The sequence below is a fragment of the Capra hircus genome, chromosome 24, assembly GCF_001704415.2.
Source record: "Capra hircus breed San Clemente chromosome 24, ASM170441v1, whole genome shotgun sequence".
Taxonomy (NCBI): domain Eukaryota; kingdom Metazoa; phylum Chordata; class Mammalia; order Artiodactyla; family Bovidae; genus Capra; species Capra hircus.
Genome location: NC_030831.1, coordinates 48,527,778 through 48,545,626, shown reverse-complemented (window position 1 = coordinate 48,545,626; position 17,849 = coordinate 48,527,778). Strand labels below are relative to the sequence as shown.

At 52.7% G+C, this 17,849-nt stretch overlaps 1 protein-coding gene across 1 annotated transcript in view; it reads right to left on the bottom strand.

Annotated features, from left to right (window-relative positions):
* The window catches only part of CTIF (cap binding complex dependent translation initiation factor), a 327,661-nt gene that overhangs the window by 207,981 nt on the left and 101,831 nt on the right, over positions 1–17,849 (bottom strand). Inside the window, 2 exon segments of the mRNA XM_018039521.1 lie at positions 2,256–2,360; positions 3,490–3,563. Of these exon segments, the coding sequence (XP_017895010.1) occupies positions 2,256–2,360; positions 3,490–3,563 (179 nt within the window).

The following is a 17,849-nucleotide window of genomic DNA, read 5'->3' as shown; positions in this document are numbered from 1 at the left end:
CCTTGCAGTCCAAAGGACTCTCAAGAGTCTTCTCCAACACAACAGTTCAAAAGCATCAATTCTTTGGCACTCAGCTTTCTTTATAATCCAACTCTCACATCCATACATGACTACTGGAAAAACCATAGCCCTGACTAGACGGACCTTTGTTGGCAAAGTGATGTCTCTGCTTTTTAAAATGTTGTCTAGGTTTGTCATAACTTTCCTTCCAAGGAGTAAGTGTCTTTTGATTTCATGGCTGTAGTCACCATCTGCAGTGATTTTGGAGCCCCCCAAAATAAAGTCTCTCGCTGTTTTCACTGTTTCCTCATCTATTTGCTGTGAAATGATGGGACCGGATGCCATGATCTTGGTTTTCTGAATGTTAAGCTTTAAGCCAACTTAAGCTGAAGAAAGGTCAGCTTTCCTAAACTCAGAAGCCTGGAGGGCCCAGCCTTGTGCAGTCCAGCAGCTCAGGAGGAGATGCCTCCAGCGCTGCCGAGGGGGAGGACAGAGGGGATGGTCAGTGGGTGAGTGGATGGACGGGCGTGAGTGAGGCAGGGTCAAGGAAGCCCTGCGGTTGGATCTCTGCTTGGCACTATCTCCTCCTAACAGGATGCCTCCGTGTTCAAAGGCATGTCCTTTCTCCATCCCCAAAAATCATCCCAAAAGTCCGTATAGAAACCACACAAGCAGAGATAGGACAGGCGAGAAGATGGGGTCCCCTGGGAAAGTCTGATACGAGTGTCTGGGCCTCTGCCCCCCAAAATATGCATGTCATTTTACATAAAAACTTAAGGGGATCAAGCCGATTCAAGGATACTCTGGTATCCTTGAGCCTGAACACTGGATGGTATCAGAAGGACTTAAACCACGGTTCTGTTCCTGGGCAGGTTACTGTGCATCTCTGAGCTGCGTTTCATCTCTGAAATAAGGATTCGAGCGTCTCCCTCTCAGGTTTTGTCACTGACACTGCAGGGAGACCACTGCCAAGAGGACGGTGACCACTCAGGGTGGGTGGGGTGGGCAGAGTTAGCGGCGGGACAGGTGAGATGCAGGAATGCACCCCACAATGTCAGTTATATTTAGATCTGAAGTGACAGGGAGACAAGGGTGGATGGGTAAGGACTGGAAGGAAAAAATAAAAAGCCATGAGTAGACTTAAAAGAAAATGGAAAACAGCAAGTGTTGGTGAGGACGTGGAGAAATGGGATCCCGTGCATGTTGCTGCTGGCAATGCGAAACATCCAGCTGCTGTGGAAAACAATTTAGCTGTTCCTCAGAAAGTTCAAATAGGATTACCATCTAGTTTGGGAACTAGAGAGAGGTGGTGGTTACACAGCATTATCAATGTACCAAATGCCACTGAGTTGAACACCTTCAAAGGGCTAATATTATGTTATGTGAATTTTGAGTCAGCATCACTGACTCAATGGACATGAGTTTGAGCAAACTATGGGAGGTGGTGAAGGAGAGGGAAGCCTAGCGTGCTACAGTCCATGGGGTTGCAAAGAGTCGGACACGACTGAGTGATGAAAAAACAGAAATTATTTTAAAAGTAAGGAAGACAAGCAACCAGCTGTCTCACACACCACACCCGCCGCCCCATGTCTGTCTGGAGTCACTTTCCTGTCCAGAGTGAGCCCAGGCCCTGACACCATCTTTTTTTTTTTTTTGGCCGAACCATACAGCCTGCAGGATCTTAAGTCCTGGACCGGGGATCTAACTCGTTTCACCTGCAGAGCAAGCGCAGAGTGCTAACCATTGGACTGCCCGGGAAGTCCCTGAAACCATCTCTCAAAGCGGAAGTGGACAGTGATGCACAAACTAAGTCAAGAAGGGGACACCGGGGCAAAGCAGCAGGGACTGCAGAGGCTGGTAGAGCAGGGCCCCGAGCAGCAGCAGCATTTCCTGAGGACTCGTTAGACATGCAAACCCCCCGGGCCCCACCCCCCAGACCTCCCAAACCTGAGACCCTGGGGGTGGACCCATCGATCTCCGCTCCCATCAGCAGGTCTCAGCCGCTGCGCTGGACCACGGCCAAGCAGGGTCACTGTGAGAGGTCAGGAAGGCGAGCAGGCAGTATGGTTCACGGGGGCTGGTCAGTGAAGGGTGCGGGGGTCCAGGGAGAGGCCAGTGAACCTGCAGGTCTGAGCCAGTGAGCCTCTCTGGGCATTGCCTGCCGGGGAAAGGCCCCCCGCCCCCCAGCTCCCGGAGGGACACAGCTGTCCCCCGCCTCACTGGCCGCTCTGTGAAAGCCCCTGGCTGCCGCTTACCCTTCCCGGTCGATGTGTGGCAGGGGCTGCTTGGGCGTGTGTCGAAGCTTCCTGTGGAACTGGGTGAAGTCCAGCTTTTCAGGCTGCAGGTCCCAGGTGGCACCACTAGAGGGCGAGAAAGGGGATGAGTCCCGTTAGTGATGGAGATGAGATGCCCCAGGGGACACCCTGGGGGAGGCGCCAGGAGGAGAAGCAGCTCAGAAAGGGGTGGGCAGGAAGGGGAGGCGCCCACCGGCCACAGGCAGGGCCAGGCAGGGACCCCTCACTCGGAACGGAGCCTGGCTCCTCAGCCGTGTGCTCACGGATCATGGGGCAGTGGCCTGCCTACAAAGCCTTCCCCTTCTTTAACCCTGCTCTGAGATAATGGATGCCTATAAAACACACAAGTGTGGGCCTGACCCCCACACAGCTCTGCCAAACACTGTCGAAGTGAGGGCCTGTGCCTGGGGGAGGCCAGGGTTTCCCGGCTCTCAGCGGTCCCCCTAAAACACCGGAAAGTCTGGGGTTGAGTCTGTCAGTGGGGAAACAGGGGGCCAAGTCCCCTGAGTACCGGTCTTGGGGGGAGACCGATGGCACTTCTGTGCTGAGCAAGCCGGAGCCAGGGTGTGCCTGGAGCACACCCAGAGTTGACCAGCTCTGGGGCTGGGGGCACAGCTGAGCTCAAGGGTCATCTGTGGCCTGAGCTGTCACTCCCAAAAGGGGCGGACACCTTGACAGGTGCTCATCAGCAAACCCTTCAGGGGCGCCGAGCCCATGTCCTTGGGGAGTCTGGCCAACGCCTGCCCTTGCAGCCTGGCCCATCAGAAACCTCCAAGAGCTGGAAGCACTGACAGTGCTTCCTTTTCTCCGGGCCTCTCCCTGGGGCAGCCCCGCTCCACCCCAGCTTGTCTAACGCGCACCGAGCACCGCTCTCCTCTGTCCTCCACCTCCCCAGGACGGCGCCCCCTCCCTGGGGTCGGACTGGGGGCATCTGTCTCTCCCTTTCACACTCTTCTCTTTGCATCTTCTCTTCTCGTCTCCTCCTCTCCTTCCCTTGGACCCCACCCCAGCTGTCTCCTTCCTTCTCTCTCTCCCCTCCTTCCTCCAGCCTCATCCTCTCTACTTCACTCCCCTCCACTTCCAGGGCAGTGAACTCTCAACATGAACTTGGCCCCCAAAGGGTCCCTCAGGGAATAAGGACCAGGAAGCCGGGGTCCCAGCTGGAGCCACACACACACGAGGAAGGGGAGCTCACCTGAAGGATTCAAAGGTGTTGGCAGCCCAGATATCTGTGCCCAGCATGTCCAAAGAGGTGTCTTTGCTGCCATTCTGGAAGACATGGAGGATGAAAGAGGGGTGTTATTTGCCCAGCCAGGACACGAAACAAGTGGGCAGAAGGCCCAATCCCAGAGAGGATGGCAGAGCCCTGCCCCCTTGAGCAGCCTGGACATTGGAGGGGGCCGCTGAAGGGTCCCAGCGGGTGTACGCAGCGTGTATGAGTCAGGGGGAACCCTGGCCTCCCCCAGGCATGGGCCCTCACTTCGACAGTGTTTGGCAGAGCTGTGTGGTCGGGTGCAGGGCACCCCAGGGCTCTGCCGTGCCAGCCCGTGGCTCCCTCCTCAAAGCCTCTGCACTGGTGAGCTGCCTCCAGCACTGCCAGTCTGATGGTGGGGCGTCTCCCCAGGCAGGGACTCTGTGGAGCCAGGCACGCAGGAAGGTCTGCTGGGAGGCTGACTTCCTGTGGAATTAAGCCCCACACCCTGAAATCAGGCGGCATCAAGAAGCCCCCAAAGTGGTGGTTTAGTTGCTCCAGTCTTGTCCGATTCTTGCGACCCCAGGGACTGTAGCCCACCAGGCTCCTCTGTCCATGGGATTCTCCAAGCAAGAATACTGGAGTGGGTTGCCATTTTCTTGTTCAGAGGATCTTCTTGACCAAGGCATCTCGATCATAAGCAGACTTTACTGCTGAGCCACTAGAGAAGCCCAAGAAGCCCCCACGGACCAACAATTCCAGCAAAGGAACTTTTCTAACGCTCTGGTCTTTATCCTCTGATGTTCCCTATGTGATTCTTCCCACAGACATGACCCAGCTTCTGCGATCTGCCCCTTGGCTGATGGTCTCTGCCACAAGTTTGCCAGTTCCCCGTCTTCACTCCAGATGCCACCATCCCTCTTTGAAACCGAGCAGGACCCTATGGGGCCTTCCCAGAACAGACCCAACCCCCTCCTATGTTCCTCCCCCTGCCTCTTGTCTGTAGAAAGACTTTAGCCTCGTAGGCCTTTCCCGAGTTCCAAAGAGTAAATTTAACAGAGAAATGAGAAAATGCACAAGCAAGATAAAATAATAATAGCTTAGCCATTAAAAAAAAAATGCTGGGACCTTTAGTTCTTCCTCAAGGTCTACAGATAATATTCTGAATCATGTCCTTTGAGCTGCTCTGCAGACACTTAACCCCCACCAGGTGGAAGATGTTAACTGCATGTTGACCACAAGCACGGAGATTCCAGATGGGCTGGAACCAGAAGGCTGCTGATGTTGATGCCCAATTACCTCACCACCAACCAATCAGAAGAACGTCTCTGAGCTGAGCGCACACCTCACAACCCCCCTCCCTCACCCTGTCTTTAAAGTCCTTCCCCTGAAGGCCTGTGGGGGCGGCGTTGGGGCTTTTAAGCACTAGCTCTCCTGGACACCTTACTTGGCAACCGTACACTCTGCTTCATCACTTTGCTCCCCTGATACCTCAGTTAGTAAAGAATCCAGCTGCAATGCAGGAGACCCCAGTTCGATTCCTGGGTCGGGAAGAACCCCTGGAGAAGGGATAGGCTACCTACTCCAGTATTGGAGTGGGCTTCCCTTGTGACTCAGCTGGTAAAGAATCCACCTGCAATGCAGGAGACCTGGGTTTGATCCCCTGGAGAAGGGAAAGGCTACCCACTCCAGTATTCCGGCCTGGAGAATTCCACGGGCTGCATAGCTATGTAGTCTATGGGGTAGCAAAGAATTGGACACAACTGAGCGACTTTCACTTCACTTGGCTTCACCACAACCCAGAATCGGTACATTGGTTTTCGTGTACGTAGGCAAGCAGACCCAAGTTTGGCTCGGTAACATCATGACCCCCACAGGCTTTCTTCCATCACCACACTCTTTAAAAACAGTACTTCCACCTCTACTGAAGCTGACCGTGTGCATGCCTTATAATCCAGGACTCCACTCCCAGGTACAAACACAGCCGAAATGTGCACAGATGTTCAGAAGCCATTTACAGCATAGAATACAGCACTGCCTCATTCATAATAGCTACCAGCTGGAGGCCACTGGAATGCCTAGCAACAGGTGAAACAGGCAAATTAGCTGTGGTGTGTTCACATACTGGAATATGACACACAGTGAGAATGAACAAGCTAAAACAATACGCAGCAACAGAAATAAAGCCCACAAGTGCAGAGGGGAATAAAGGAGTCTAGACACAAGAGCACCCGCTCTCTGACTCAATTTATATAAAGTTCAAGAACAGGCAAACTAATGTATGGAGATGGAGTTTGGACAGTAACTGGAAAAGGGCCTCAGGGGGTCCTAGGGGGTTGGTAACGTCTGTTCTGAATCTAGGCGCTGCTTTCCTGAGTGTGTCCAGTTTGTGAAAATCCCCTGAGCTGGATGCTCTTTCTTCTCTGGGTGCTATGACATTCTGGTTGGATTCCTGGTAGAATCCCCAGCCTTATTTTTATGATGATCTATCCCGGGACTTGTCACTTCTCAGATCCGCAAGCTCATACACCAGGAAATCTTCCTTTAAGATCTTTCCACGGGAATAGGCCTGGGCAGGAGCTGAAAACACAAAAGTGTTTCCCAGGCCTTGCCGGCGAAGAGAGGCAGGGGATGACACACACATGACAAATAATCACTGACTCAAGCTGCCACCGCGGGGCCAAGGCATGGGCAACGTTCCTGTGGAACAGAGAGGGGCTCCCCTGAGTAAGGATTCGGGGGGTCAGGTGAGCAGAGGGAAAAGGAGGGGCGCAGTCATCCTGGAAAAGGGGGCCGGGGGTGGAAAGGGGCCCTGGAAGGACACGGTGAGGCGTGCCGGGTGACCTGAAGGCCTCCTGGGTTTGCACGGGGAGCCCAGCAGTGTGTCGAGGGGCCCCCAAGCGGGCGAGTCAGAGGTCCCCAACATCACCCCCTCTTGGTCCTGGTCAGGGCCTACTAGGGGCCTCCCAAATGCTCCTCAGTGATTGCTGTGGGTTGAACTGTGTCCCCGCCCCACCCTGCCAACACCATTATTCATACCCTTCGAGATACTTTCATCGTCTTCCTCAAACACGTGTTCTCCTCTTGCCATAATGACCCATGTGACCTCAGGGAAGTTATGTCACCATTTTGGACTTCAGAGTCCTCATACTCGAATAAAAGGATACTTGAGCATGTAGGGCCAACTGCTGTGGGTGGCTCCTCACTGGCACCTGTGCTGAGATCACCCCCTCTCCCACCAGTGGCAGACATCACTAATCAACTGTGGCCTGATTCACATCCTCTAGTTAGGTGGCTGCTTGTGCTCCAGGATCAGTCCCTCCTGTCCTTCTGTGAACTGCCTTATCACCCTACCCACCCCAACTCCTGGTGTCCTGCTTGCTTCAGATGCAGCTTTGACATTGCAGGCGGCTGGAGCGACTCACCTTCTATTAATATTAATCAACCCCCACATGAGGACAGCCTCCATCCTCCTGAGACATCAACGGGCTTGTTCATGACACCCTTCCCAGGCCGCAAAGATAATTATCAGTAAGTGCAGCATTTCCAAATGACTTCGAAAGCAAAGGTCAAAAAAAAAAAAAAAATCAAACAAACCCAACCCTGCTTCTGAAGATGATACCCAGAGTGAAGCTCACGCCTTCCTCCAGGACGGCCTTACAAATCCAGCTTACTTGGAGCGGACCACTGTTTTGTATCACTCTCTTACACCCAGAGAATGTTAGATCTCCCCAAGTAAGATTTTTTTTCAAAACATTTTTATTGTGGCCCAATGCACATAATGTAAAATCTACCACCTTAACCACTTTAACTGTACAGTTTAGTGGTACTAAATACATTTACAATATCATGCAACCATCAGCACCACCCATGCCCATAACTCCTCTCATCTTGAAAAACTGGAAGTCTATCCCCATTGAACAATAACTCCCCATTTTCCCCTCCCCCAGACCCTGGCAGCCACTCTATTTTCTGTCTGTGATTTTGATGACTCTAAGTACCTTACACAAGTGTAACATCTCAGTATTTGTCTGTTTCTGTGACTGGCTTACTTCACTTAACGTCATGTCCTCACAGTTCATCCATGACCCCAACTACATTTTAAGCTCCTGGACTGCACCAGCCTTCTGTTCTTGTTCCCCCACAGTGGCCAAGCCGGGCACAGAGTAGGTCCACCTCCGATGCCTGCCAACTGGTGGAAGAGACTCCACCCTGAGAGGCAGAGGCCCTGCTGTCTCTGTGCCTGAAAGACTGATTCACAGATTAGGATGTCAGGATGGAGTAACCGCCCTGAGATCTGAGGCCCTGAAAGAAGGAGGAACATAGGATGGAGAGAGAACAACCATGTAAAAGGGAGGGGAAGCCGCAGCTACACCCGGGACTGCAAGCATCTCACAGGGAGGAGTGTGATTCATCTTGAAGGTAACTCATGAACACTCCAGTCAGTTCAGTTCAGTTGCTCAGTCGTATCCGACTCTTGGCAATCCCACGGACTGCAGCACACCAGGCTTCCCTGTCTATCACCAACTCCTGGAGCTTACTTAAACTCATGTCCATCGAGTTGGTGATGCTATCCAGCCATCTCATCCTCTGTGGTCCTCTTCTCCTCCCCTCTTCAATCTTTCACCACCATCAGGGTCTTTTCCAATGAGTCAGTTCTTCATATCAGGTATCCAAAGTATTGGAGCTTCAGCTTCAGCATCAGTCCTTCCAATAAATATTCAGGACTGATCTCCTTTAGGATGGACTGGTTGGATCTCCTTGCAGTCCAGGGGACTCTCAAGAGTCTTCTCCAGCACCACAGTCCAAATGCACATAAAGCTCCCTCCTGGGCTGGAGGCTGGAGGCTGGAGGTAGTGGCTATGAGACCAGCACCCCTCCTAGCAGAGAGGGGAGGCTCTCCACCACCTGCCCCATGTAGGGAGCACCAACTGAATGAGGTGCCTGGGCATCGCAAGCTCAGGCCCCAGCCTCTTCTGAAGCAGCGTCCCCGGCAGAGGACCTATAAGCCTCTGGATTCTGGGAGTCCAGGACAAGGCCCCGCTGGCTGCTGGTGGGGAAGAGTGACAGGGGGGCAGCTGCAGGAGCTGCGCCCTGAGCCCCTAAGCAGGTGATTCCCTGTAAAGCGAGGCCCCACCCCTTCAATCATACGCTGCAGCACCGGCTCCATTCGGAGGCAAGAAGCCTCTATTTTTTTCAGTACTTCATAGTTTATAGACTCTCTCCACACATTTCCTCATGTGTGTGAGTGAGTGAGTGAAAGTTGCTCAGTCGTGTCTGTTTGTGACCTCATGGACTGCAGCGCACCAGGCTCCTCTGTCCATGGAATTCTCCAGGCTGGTATATTGGAGTGGGGAGGCGTTCCCTTCTCCAGGGGATCTTCCTGACGCAGGGACGGAACCCAGGTCTCCCACACTGCAGGCGGATTAACTACCAACTGGGCCACCATGGAGTCCTCATAATTCCCACCCACCCTCACAGCAACCCAGAGAACTTATTCCTGAGCTGACGGAGACAACCTGAGCCCTATTTTAAATGCCGAAAACTCCAAGACCACTGCAGTCTCCAGCAAACACCCTGCTACTCAACCGTCCCCCCATCACCCTCCCATCAGCTCAACCTCCGGTTCAGCAAGCAGCATCCCGCACCCAGCGGAAGCCTCCATCTCACCCCTCCACTTCCACTCCTCACTCGGGTCTACCTCTCGCCTCCATTCCCTCCCCCACAGCATGACTGATTCACTGAGCTGAGGAACAGAAATGGCAGGACGAGCCCCTATTAGACCAGGGGCCTGGAGCCCTGGGGTCCCACGGTCCCAGGGAAACAAAGTGTGCACAGCATCCCCGGAGGAGGCAACGGCGCTGGGCAAGAACCAGGACTCTTGGGGCCGCTAAACAGGATGTGCCGAGGGCAGCAGGCAAGGCTGTGGCCTCTCTTGCTGAATGCAATAGCAGGGTGACCCCCACTAAGGCCAGCATCATAACAGGGCAGAGGGCCATGTCTGGAGAAGCCCACAGCGCAAATCCCGGTGACGGGGATGACTTACTTGTCGCTGCTCCCTTTGGCACGATGACTGCAGCACGTAACAAGAACCTGGGCGTCTGAGAGTTCTGGGCGATGGGACGTGACAGGCATATAATCACTGCATGAGACCTTTTACCACCCGGGGCTGGAGAAAGGGCCTGGCTCTTGGAAGCAAAGTCTGTGTCCTTCAGGTCTCAGTGCAGGAAGGGAAGAGCCTCAACCAGCAGAGACTCCCCTCTTGGTCCCTTGATGAAGCTGAGGTGGTGATCCAGCTGGTGCCCAGAGGGGCCAGGACTCACTGGTGGGGTGACCGCTGCCACCAAACTGACAGCCAGGACCCTAATGGTTTCCCACGCCCACCCCAGCGCCCGTCAGCTCCGGGTCGACAGCGCCCAGGCGACCCTGGGGCCACTTGCCGTGTGGAGTCAGATCCAGGCTAAGCCCTTGAAACCATCAAGCGCCTGGATGCTCCCCTTTCCTGAGTCCTGGGCTGCTTGCTGCTTAGTTGCTCAGTCGCGACCGACTCTCTGCAACCCCATAGACTAGCACGCCAGGCTCCTCTGTCCATGGGGATTCTCCAGGTAAGAATACTGGAGTGGGTTGCCATTTCCCTCTCCAGTGGATCTTCCTGACCTTGGCCTCCAGTCCTCAAACCATGAAACCCCCAAGACACAGACAGGGCAGGGAAGAAGGTTGGGGGGGCATGGCTGTTCCCCTTGCTGCTACAGGGGCCTCCGGGCCCTCCTGGCACACGGGCAAGGCTCCGTGTGGCTGTGCGGCTCAGACCCTGTCTATGAAAGGGCTCGGAGGCCGCCCCAAGCTCCCGAAGGCCCTGGCTTTATTGCAGGCAGAGCACATCTGCCTGCACTCAGAGAAAACAAGTCTCCTTCCCGCCCACCCTCGGTCTTTCTCTCTCTTGGGATCCAGCTCAAGAGCCTTCCCTCCTGTGGTTCTGCCATTTTCTCATCGGCTGGTGCCCTACAAGCCTGCACCAACTCTGTGCAGCGCACACCCCGGTGGCTGATTTCCTTCCTGATCCACTGTGTGCTCCCAGCGTGTTCTAGAAACACTAAGCCGCTGGCTCAGAGACGTCAGTGTGCATCAGAATCACTGAGGGACAGGATGGCTGGTCGTTTAAAAGTAGGGCAGCAGGAGGGGTCCATGGAATATGCTGTTGGAAACAGTGGATATTAAAAAGTTTCCTGGGTGTCAAAAAGTTTTAAAAGGCTCCTTAGTCAAATATTTGGGATGCACAGAGTCACATGACTGAGAATTAATTATTTTATTGCAGAATTTCTCAGTGCCTTTATTGGTCTTATATGCTGATTCTTCAAGTAGGTGGCAGCACGCTATGCCATGCTTAGTCGCTCAGTCGTGTCCGACTCTTTGTGACCCCATGGACTGCAGCCCGCCAGGCTCCTCTGTCCATGGGGATTCTCCAGGCAAGAATACTGGAGTAGGTTGCCATGCCCTCCTCCAGGGGATTATCCCTACCCAGGGATAGAACCCAGGACTCCCACATTGCAGGTGGATTCTTTACCATCTGAGCCACCAGGGAAGCCCGTGAACACTGACTGGAGTGGGTAGCCTTTCCCTTCTCCAGGGGATCTTCCCGACCCAGGGATTGAACCGGGGTCTCCTGCACTGCAGGCAGATTCTTTACCAGCTGAGCTACCAGGGAAGCCCAGCACACTACACAGCTTTCATCAAATGTCTCTGGCCAGAAATCCACCCCACTCTTCCTTCCTACTCCACAGAGAGTCCTGCAGGACTGTGGTGCCCCCAGAGGAAACCCCACTAGGAAATAGCTATCTTAAGTGCTCAGTAAAACTCTCTTCCCCAACTAGTCTGCCATCCCCTCCATGGCAGGATCCCTGGCTTCACTTTTCTGTTGTGTCCTCCTGCCTGCTCACCCGCACCCCCTCCTGAGTCTTGGGACACAGCATCATTCATTATTATTTTCTTTGCAAGGACTCCATGGTTAGGCACTGAAAGCTCTCCACAAAGCCTCACTGGCTTCTTCAAGAACATTCTCCAAGTTGCAGTTCCACAGCTGGCCCTGGTGACCAAGGCTTCCCTGCGAGTCCCACCCCATCCCCGGCCCTGAGGTCACTCGGTCCAGCCCCCGAGTTGTTGCAATGCCGAGGTTCTGAGGAGCCTTCTCAGAAACAATCATGCTTTCCAGTGGATCGTATTTTAGCACTTAAATGCTGCTGGAGCCTTCACAACAGCCCCTTTAACTGGCAATTAGGGGGCCCCTTGCCAGGGTGAACCATGCTGCTCACAGAGCACATCACAAAGGGCTAATGAGCACTTTACACCATGTGGGAAAAGAAATGGAAACGGCTGCTCCCCGTCAGGGGGACTGAAGCCGCCTCTCAAAGGGCCACACTGGATGCACAGCTGCCCCAGCTCAGGGGATGACAGGCTCCGGAGAATGAGCGCAAACCCTGCTGCACTCCTGGTACACCAGGCACCACCTGAGCCCTTGACATCTGTGGCAGCCCTAGGAAGCAACTGTTGCCATCATTATGCCCATTTCACTGATGAGGAAACCAAGGCTCAGAGAACCTTCTCACATCACAGCTCATTTCCCAGATGGGGATGCACAGAGTGTGAGGCCAGCGTTTACGCTCTCAGCCACAGTGCCCTGCCATTACATGAGTCAGATAACTTCTGACCCCACCGCAGAGTTTCCCATAATGCAAGCACACGTCCACATCCCTACAAACACCTGGGTTCTCCAAGCCTGTCTCTTGGGAAGGCAGCACTGGGGCGGGGAATAAATCGCTTGCAGTGAGAGAAAGAGGGAATGTGGGGGTGAGAGCTGGGATGGGTAGGGACAGAGGGCTCCATGCAGGAGTGAACGGAACAAGATGGGAGTGAGTCACTGTGCCGTAGAAAAACATGCCCAGTCAGGTGCAATGGGAAAAAATGACCCTCTTCTACGCTGCTGTTTTTTATTAATATACAACTGCAGAGTCATTTTTGCTTCTGCACACGACATGCATGTGCACAGGTGTGTGAATGTGTGTGTGTGTTGACAATCCTAGGCTGCAAGTGTTTGGAAATAAGGCAGAACCTGGCTGAACAGGGCAGGGGGCAGCAGGAGGACTCCCGCCTTTATCTGCGGGGTCACAAGTGAAGTTCCAACTAGAGGATGTCTGAGCACGTCAGTCTGATGTCTGCTGCTGTGTCAGCTGCACCAGAGCTGGCCAGCCCAGGACTGAGGCCTGCAGCCCCAGGGGCCAGCTGCTGGTCGTCAGCTCTACAGGGCCCCACCTGGGTACCCGAGAGATGCCCTCCTCAGAAGGCTCATAATCCCAGTCCATTTCCCTCTCTCGGTGCAAAATGTTTTCCAACAGATTCCATCCATCACAGGAGCCAAGAGCAAGCAACCCCACAGGCTTGGGGCTCCCAGGGGAGCTGACAGGGTGGGTCGTCCTTTTAAACAGTGGACAAGACTTCTCTCCTTCCTCTCCAAGGATGCTCTCCCAAGTCCCCTGCCCCCAGCCCCAATCTATCACCCACATAGTGGATTAACACAGTGCTAGCCACCAGGTGGCTGCAGGAGGCCCGAGGCACTCATCTCTGCCTCGCAGGTCTTACCACCTAGATGGGGAGTCACAGAAAAGGAAAATACAACCAAAAAAACAACACATACTTAAGTATCAAATGACACAATGCATGCCAATGACTCCGGACTCCAGGGAAAACTTCCTGCATGGATGGATGGGAAAGCAGGACCCAAGGTCTGCAAGCTGCTTCCTGGGGCCCCAGGAGGGTTGCTCCAGCTCCTTGGACCTGAGCTGCCTCTTCCGTACCATGAACATTGGACTAAATTAGTGATTCCCAAGTCAGGGTGCGGGCAGGAGGTGAAACATGAGACATTGGGAGAGTGTTTTACATTACACAGAATACTTGAAGACCAAAGGACCCCAGTGGCATCTCCTAGGCTAAAACAGGGATTTCCGGCAGGCTGGCTCCTCTTGGTCCCTCAGATTTTGAGGGTGACTTGGGTTTGCTTGAGCAGAGAATTAGTAGGAGTCAAGTGCCGATGGAGGTGGTGGGGGAGGGCAGGGCCCAAGGAGAAGCAGCCCTGTCCTGACACCTGCATGCGCAGGTGTGTGTGCGTGCACGTGTGTGTGTTGGGTGGGGTGGTTCATGTTCAGCACCAAGGACAGCACCCCCCCCCCACATGATGGAGTGAAAGACAGTGATGGACCTCCAATGTTTCAATCCCTCCTGGGTGGCTCTGTGGTAAAGAATCTGCCTGCCAACGCAGAAGATGCAGGTTCAGTCTCTGGCTTGGGAAGATACTCTTGAGGAGGAAATGGCAACTCACTCCAGTATTCTTGCCTGGAGAATCCCATGGACAGAGGAGCCTGGCGGGCTACAGTTCATGGGGTTGCAAAGAATCGGACACAACTTAATGACTGACTGAGTGAGTGAGACAATAGAAAGACCAGAGGCAGGAGAACAAGAGAGCAGAGACCAGAAGAAATAGCCTCCTGAGTGGCACCAGAGATGAGTTCAGGAGCAGACAAGGCCACTCCTTTCATTCTGGAACTCTCCTGCCTGTTTCTCCAATCTGTCCTTTCTCTCTCTACCCTGTCTTTGAAAACCCAAAGGCTAGGGAGGAGAGGGAGACCATTACCAAAGTCTGTGGCCAAGTACATTTCTCCAGTCTCTTGGCTAATTAACCAGGCTTCCTTCATAGCACAGTCCAGTAAAGAATCTGCCTGCAATGCAGGAGACCCGGATTCAATTCCTGGGTCAGGAAGATCCCCTGGAGAAGGAAATGGCAACCCACTCCAATATTCTTGCCTGGAGAATCCCATGGACAGAGAAGTCTGGGAGGCTACAGTCCACGGGATCGCAAGAGTCAGACACAACTTAGTGACTAAACCACGACCACCACCACCAGGATTCAAAGGCAACACTGGGACTTCCCTGGCATTTCAAATGTTAAGACTCCATGCTTCTGCCACAAGGGGCCCAGATTTGATCCCTGGTCAGGGAACTAAGATCCTATAGGCACGGCCAATAAATAACTAAATAAAAAATTTCAAATGGTAATATTATTAGTACCTATCCTAGACTGGGCTACAGCAGAGGCCACTTCTGGCTGGCTGCCTGTCCAGCATCTGCTGAAGGAATAGGGTCCCACTCAGCTTGCCCCATACCTGTGTGCAGAGAAATGATCCCATCCTCCAAGGTTCCTCACTAGGAGGCCTTCTTGGAACTCCCCAGCCCCCAGAGATACCTCCCTTTCCTGCCAGCACCAGACTCAGGACCACAGAAGGGCAGGGAGGAGAGGGCTTGAGGGCCCAGGGCTGACCTGGGAGGTCCGCAGAGATGTTCCCAGAGTGACGACGTGGATGGAGCTGGGGAGAGAGCAGGTGGGTGCCCTCCCTTGCCTCACCAAACAGTTCTGCCCTCTCGGTTTTCTACATGAGATTTCCTTGAAATATTGTGATGAAACAAAAGGTTCTGTACTTTAAATTTTTTAACAGAATACATCTCGGAGAAGGCAACTGCACCCTAATCCAGTACTCTTGCCTGGAGAATCCCATGGATGGAGGGTCCTGGTAGGCTGCAGTCCATGAGGTCGCAAAGAGTCAGACACAACTGAGTGACTTCACTTTCACTTTTCACTTCCATGCATTAGAGGAGGAAATGGCAACCCACTCCAGTGTTCTTGCCTGGAGAATCCCAGGGACGGTGGAGCCTGGTACAGTCCAGGGGGTCGCACAGAGTCAGACACGACTGAAGCGACTTAGCAGCAGCAGCAGCAGCAGCAGATTCACATCCAGTTGTAAGAAATTTTAATAGAGATTTCACAGCCCCAGTGGCTCAGATGGTGGAGAATTTGCATGCAACGCAGGAGCCCTGGGTCGGGAAGATCCCCTGGAGGACGGCATGGCAATCCTCTCCAGTATTCTTGCCTGGAGAATCCCATGGACAGAGGAGCCTAGCAGGCTACAGTCCATGGGGTCAAAAAAAGTCAGACACAGCTGAGTGACTAGCACAACACACATGCATGTATCCTTTATCCAGTTTCCCCAGTGGGGAAGCTTGTAGCAGAGTGCAGCTCAGCAGGGTACACATCCAGGGTTCTGACAGCGGTACTGTCAGGAAGCTGAACATTTCCACTGGCACGAGGGTCTTTCCTGCTGCACTCCGTACCCACACTCACTTCATCCTGTGCCCTCCCGTAACCATGGGGAACTGCTAACCTGCTCCCTGTTTTTATAATTGTATTGTTTTGTTGTTGTTTAATCACTAAGTCGTGTCCAGCTCTTTGCAACCCCATGGACTGTTAGCCCACCAGGATCCTCTGTCCCTTGGATTCTCCAGGCAAGAATACTGGAGTGGGCTGTCATTTCCCTTTCCACTTGGCATTTTAAGACTGGGATATTAGTGAAATATGTAACTTTGGGGGGTTGGCCTATTTTCACGCTACACAATTCCCTGGAGATTCATCCATGTTGCTGCGTGTGTCAACAGCTGATTCCTTTTGATTGCTGAGTGCCATAACGTATTTAACTATTCACCTGTTGAAGGACATCTGGATTGGTTCCAGTTTGGGACTCTGATGAATAAAGCTGTTATAGACATCTGAGTACAGGTTATTGTGTGAGCATAAGTTTTCATTTCTCTGGGATAAACACTCAGGAGTGCAATTGCTGAATCATATGGTACTTGTAGGTTTAGTTTTACCAGAAACTGCCAAACTGTTTTTTAGAATGGCTGTACCACATAACACCCGCCCCCCCCCCGCCAGCTATGTGTGCGTCATCCAACTTCTCTGTATCTTCACCAACATTCAGCGTTGTCACTTTTTTTTAAATTTTAGCCATTCTGACAGGTGTATAAAGAGCTACAGTGAACATCTTCCTGTGTGCTCATCTGACATCTTTTCAGCTCAGTTCAGTCGTGTCTGACTCTTTGCGATCTCATGAGCTGCAGCACGCCAGGCTTCCCTGTCCTTCAGCAACTCCTGGAGCTTGCTCAAACTCATGTCCATTGAGTCGGTGATGCCATCCAACCATCTCATCCCCTGTCGTCCCCTTCTCCTCCTTCCTTCAATCTTTCCCAGCATCAGGGTCTTTTCCAATGAGTCAGTTGGTCAAAGTATCAGGTGGTCAAAGTATTGGAGCTTCAGCTTCAGCATCAGTCCTTCCAATGAATATTCAGGATTGATTTCCTTTAGGACGGACGGGTTGGATCTCCTTGCAGCCCAAGGGACTTTCAAGAGTCTTCTCCAACACCACAGTCCAAAAGCATCAATTTTTTGGTGCTCAGCTTTCTTTATGGTCCAACTCTCACAACCATACATATGACTATACATGACCACTGGAAAAACCATAGCCTTGACTAGATGGACCTTTGTCAGCAAAGTGATGTCTCTGCTTTTTAATATGCTGTCTAAGTTTGTCATATATCCTCTTTGGTGAAAAAAATATCTCTTCGTATATTTTGACCATTTTCTAATTGCACCATTTTCAATGCTGAGTTTTGAGTGTTCTTCATATATTCCAGATGTTTGTCCTTTGTCAGATACATGTTTTGCAAAAATCTTCTCCCCCTTTGTAATCTGTCTCTTCCATGCTCTAAAAAGGGTTTTTACCCAGAGCGAGAGTTTTTCATTTTGATGAAGTCCAATTTCCCATCTCAGTGTTGGTATTTACTGATCATCTTCATTCTTTCACTTTGAAATCTTCGCAATTCTTGGCATGACACATGATTTTTATTGTAATCAGGACACTTCCGTGTTATGTAATGAGACTCTGAATCTCATTTAAATCTTCTGTTTTAGCTGGCTTTCTGTGGTACCACTCTGGCAGGGAAAAGAGGGGTACAGCCTTGTGACCACCAGTGGAGGCAGAAGTCCAGGGGGCACCTGTTACAGCTCAGTGGAGGTGGGAGTCCCAGGGCTCGACATGGCCCCTACTGACCCTGCTATGGTGGCCTCAGGACCACCGGGCAACAGTGGAAGTCCCAACTCCTTATTAGAACTTCCTCTGACACATCTTAACCGGGACGGGAGAGGCATCTCTATCCCACTGAGTGATGGTGGGCGTCCAAGCCCCCCTCTGCAGGGCCATGGGGGGAGGCGAGGGGCTTCTTACCAGCCAGCAGGGATGAAAGTTGCAGCTTCCTACTTTACCTTCAAGGACACCACCCTGGTGAGCGGGTTCGGGGGTCTCATTACAGCCCAGAGGAAGGGGAAATCCAGGCTCTCGCTGGGCCTCTGCTGGTGGGGGTGAGGACAGGACCACGGTTTTTCCTGGGCTATTAACTTTTCTTTCTTGCTTGGTCACCCTTTTCCTAGA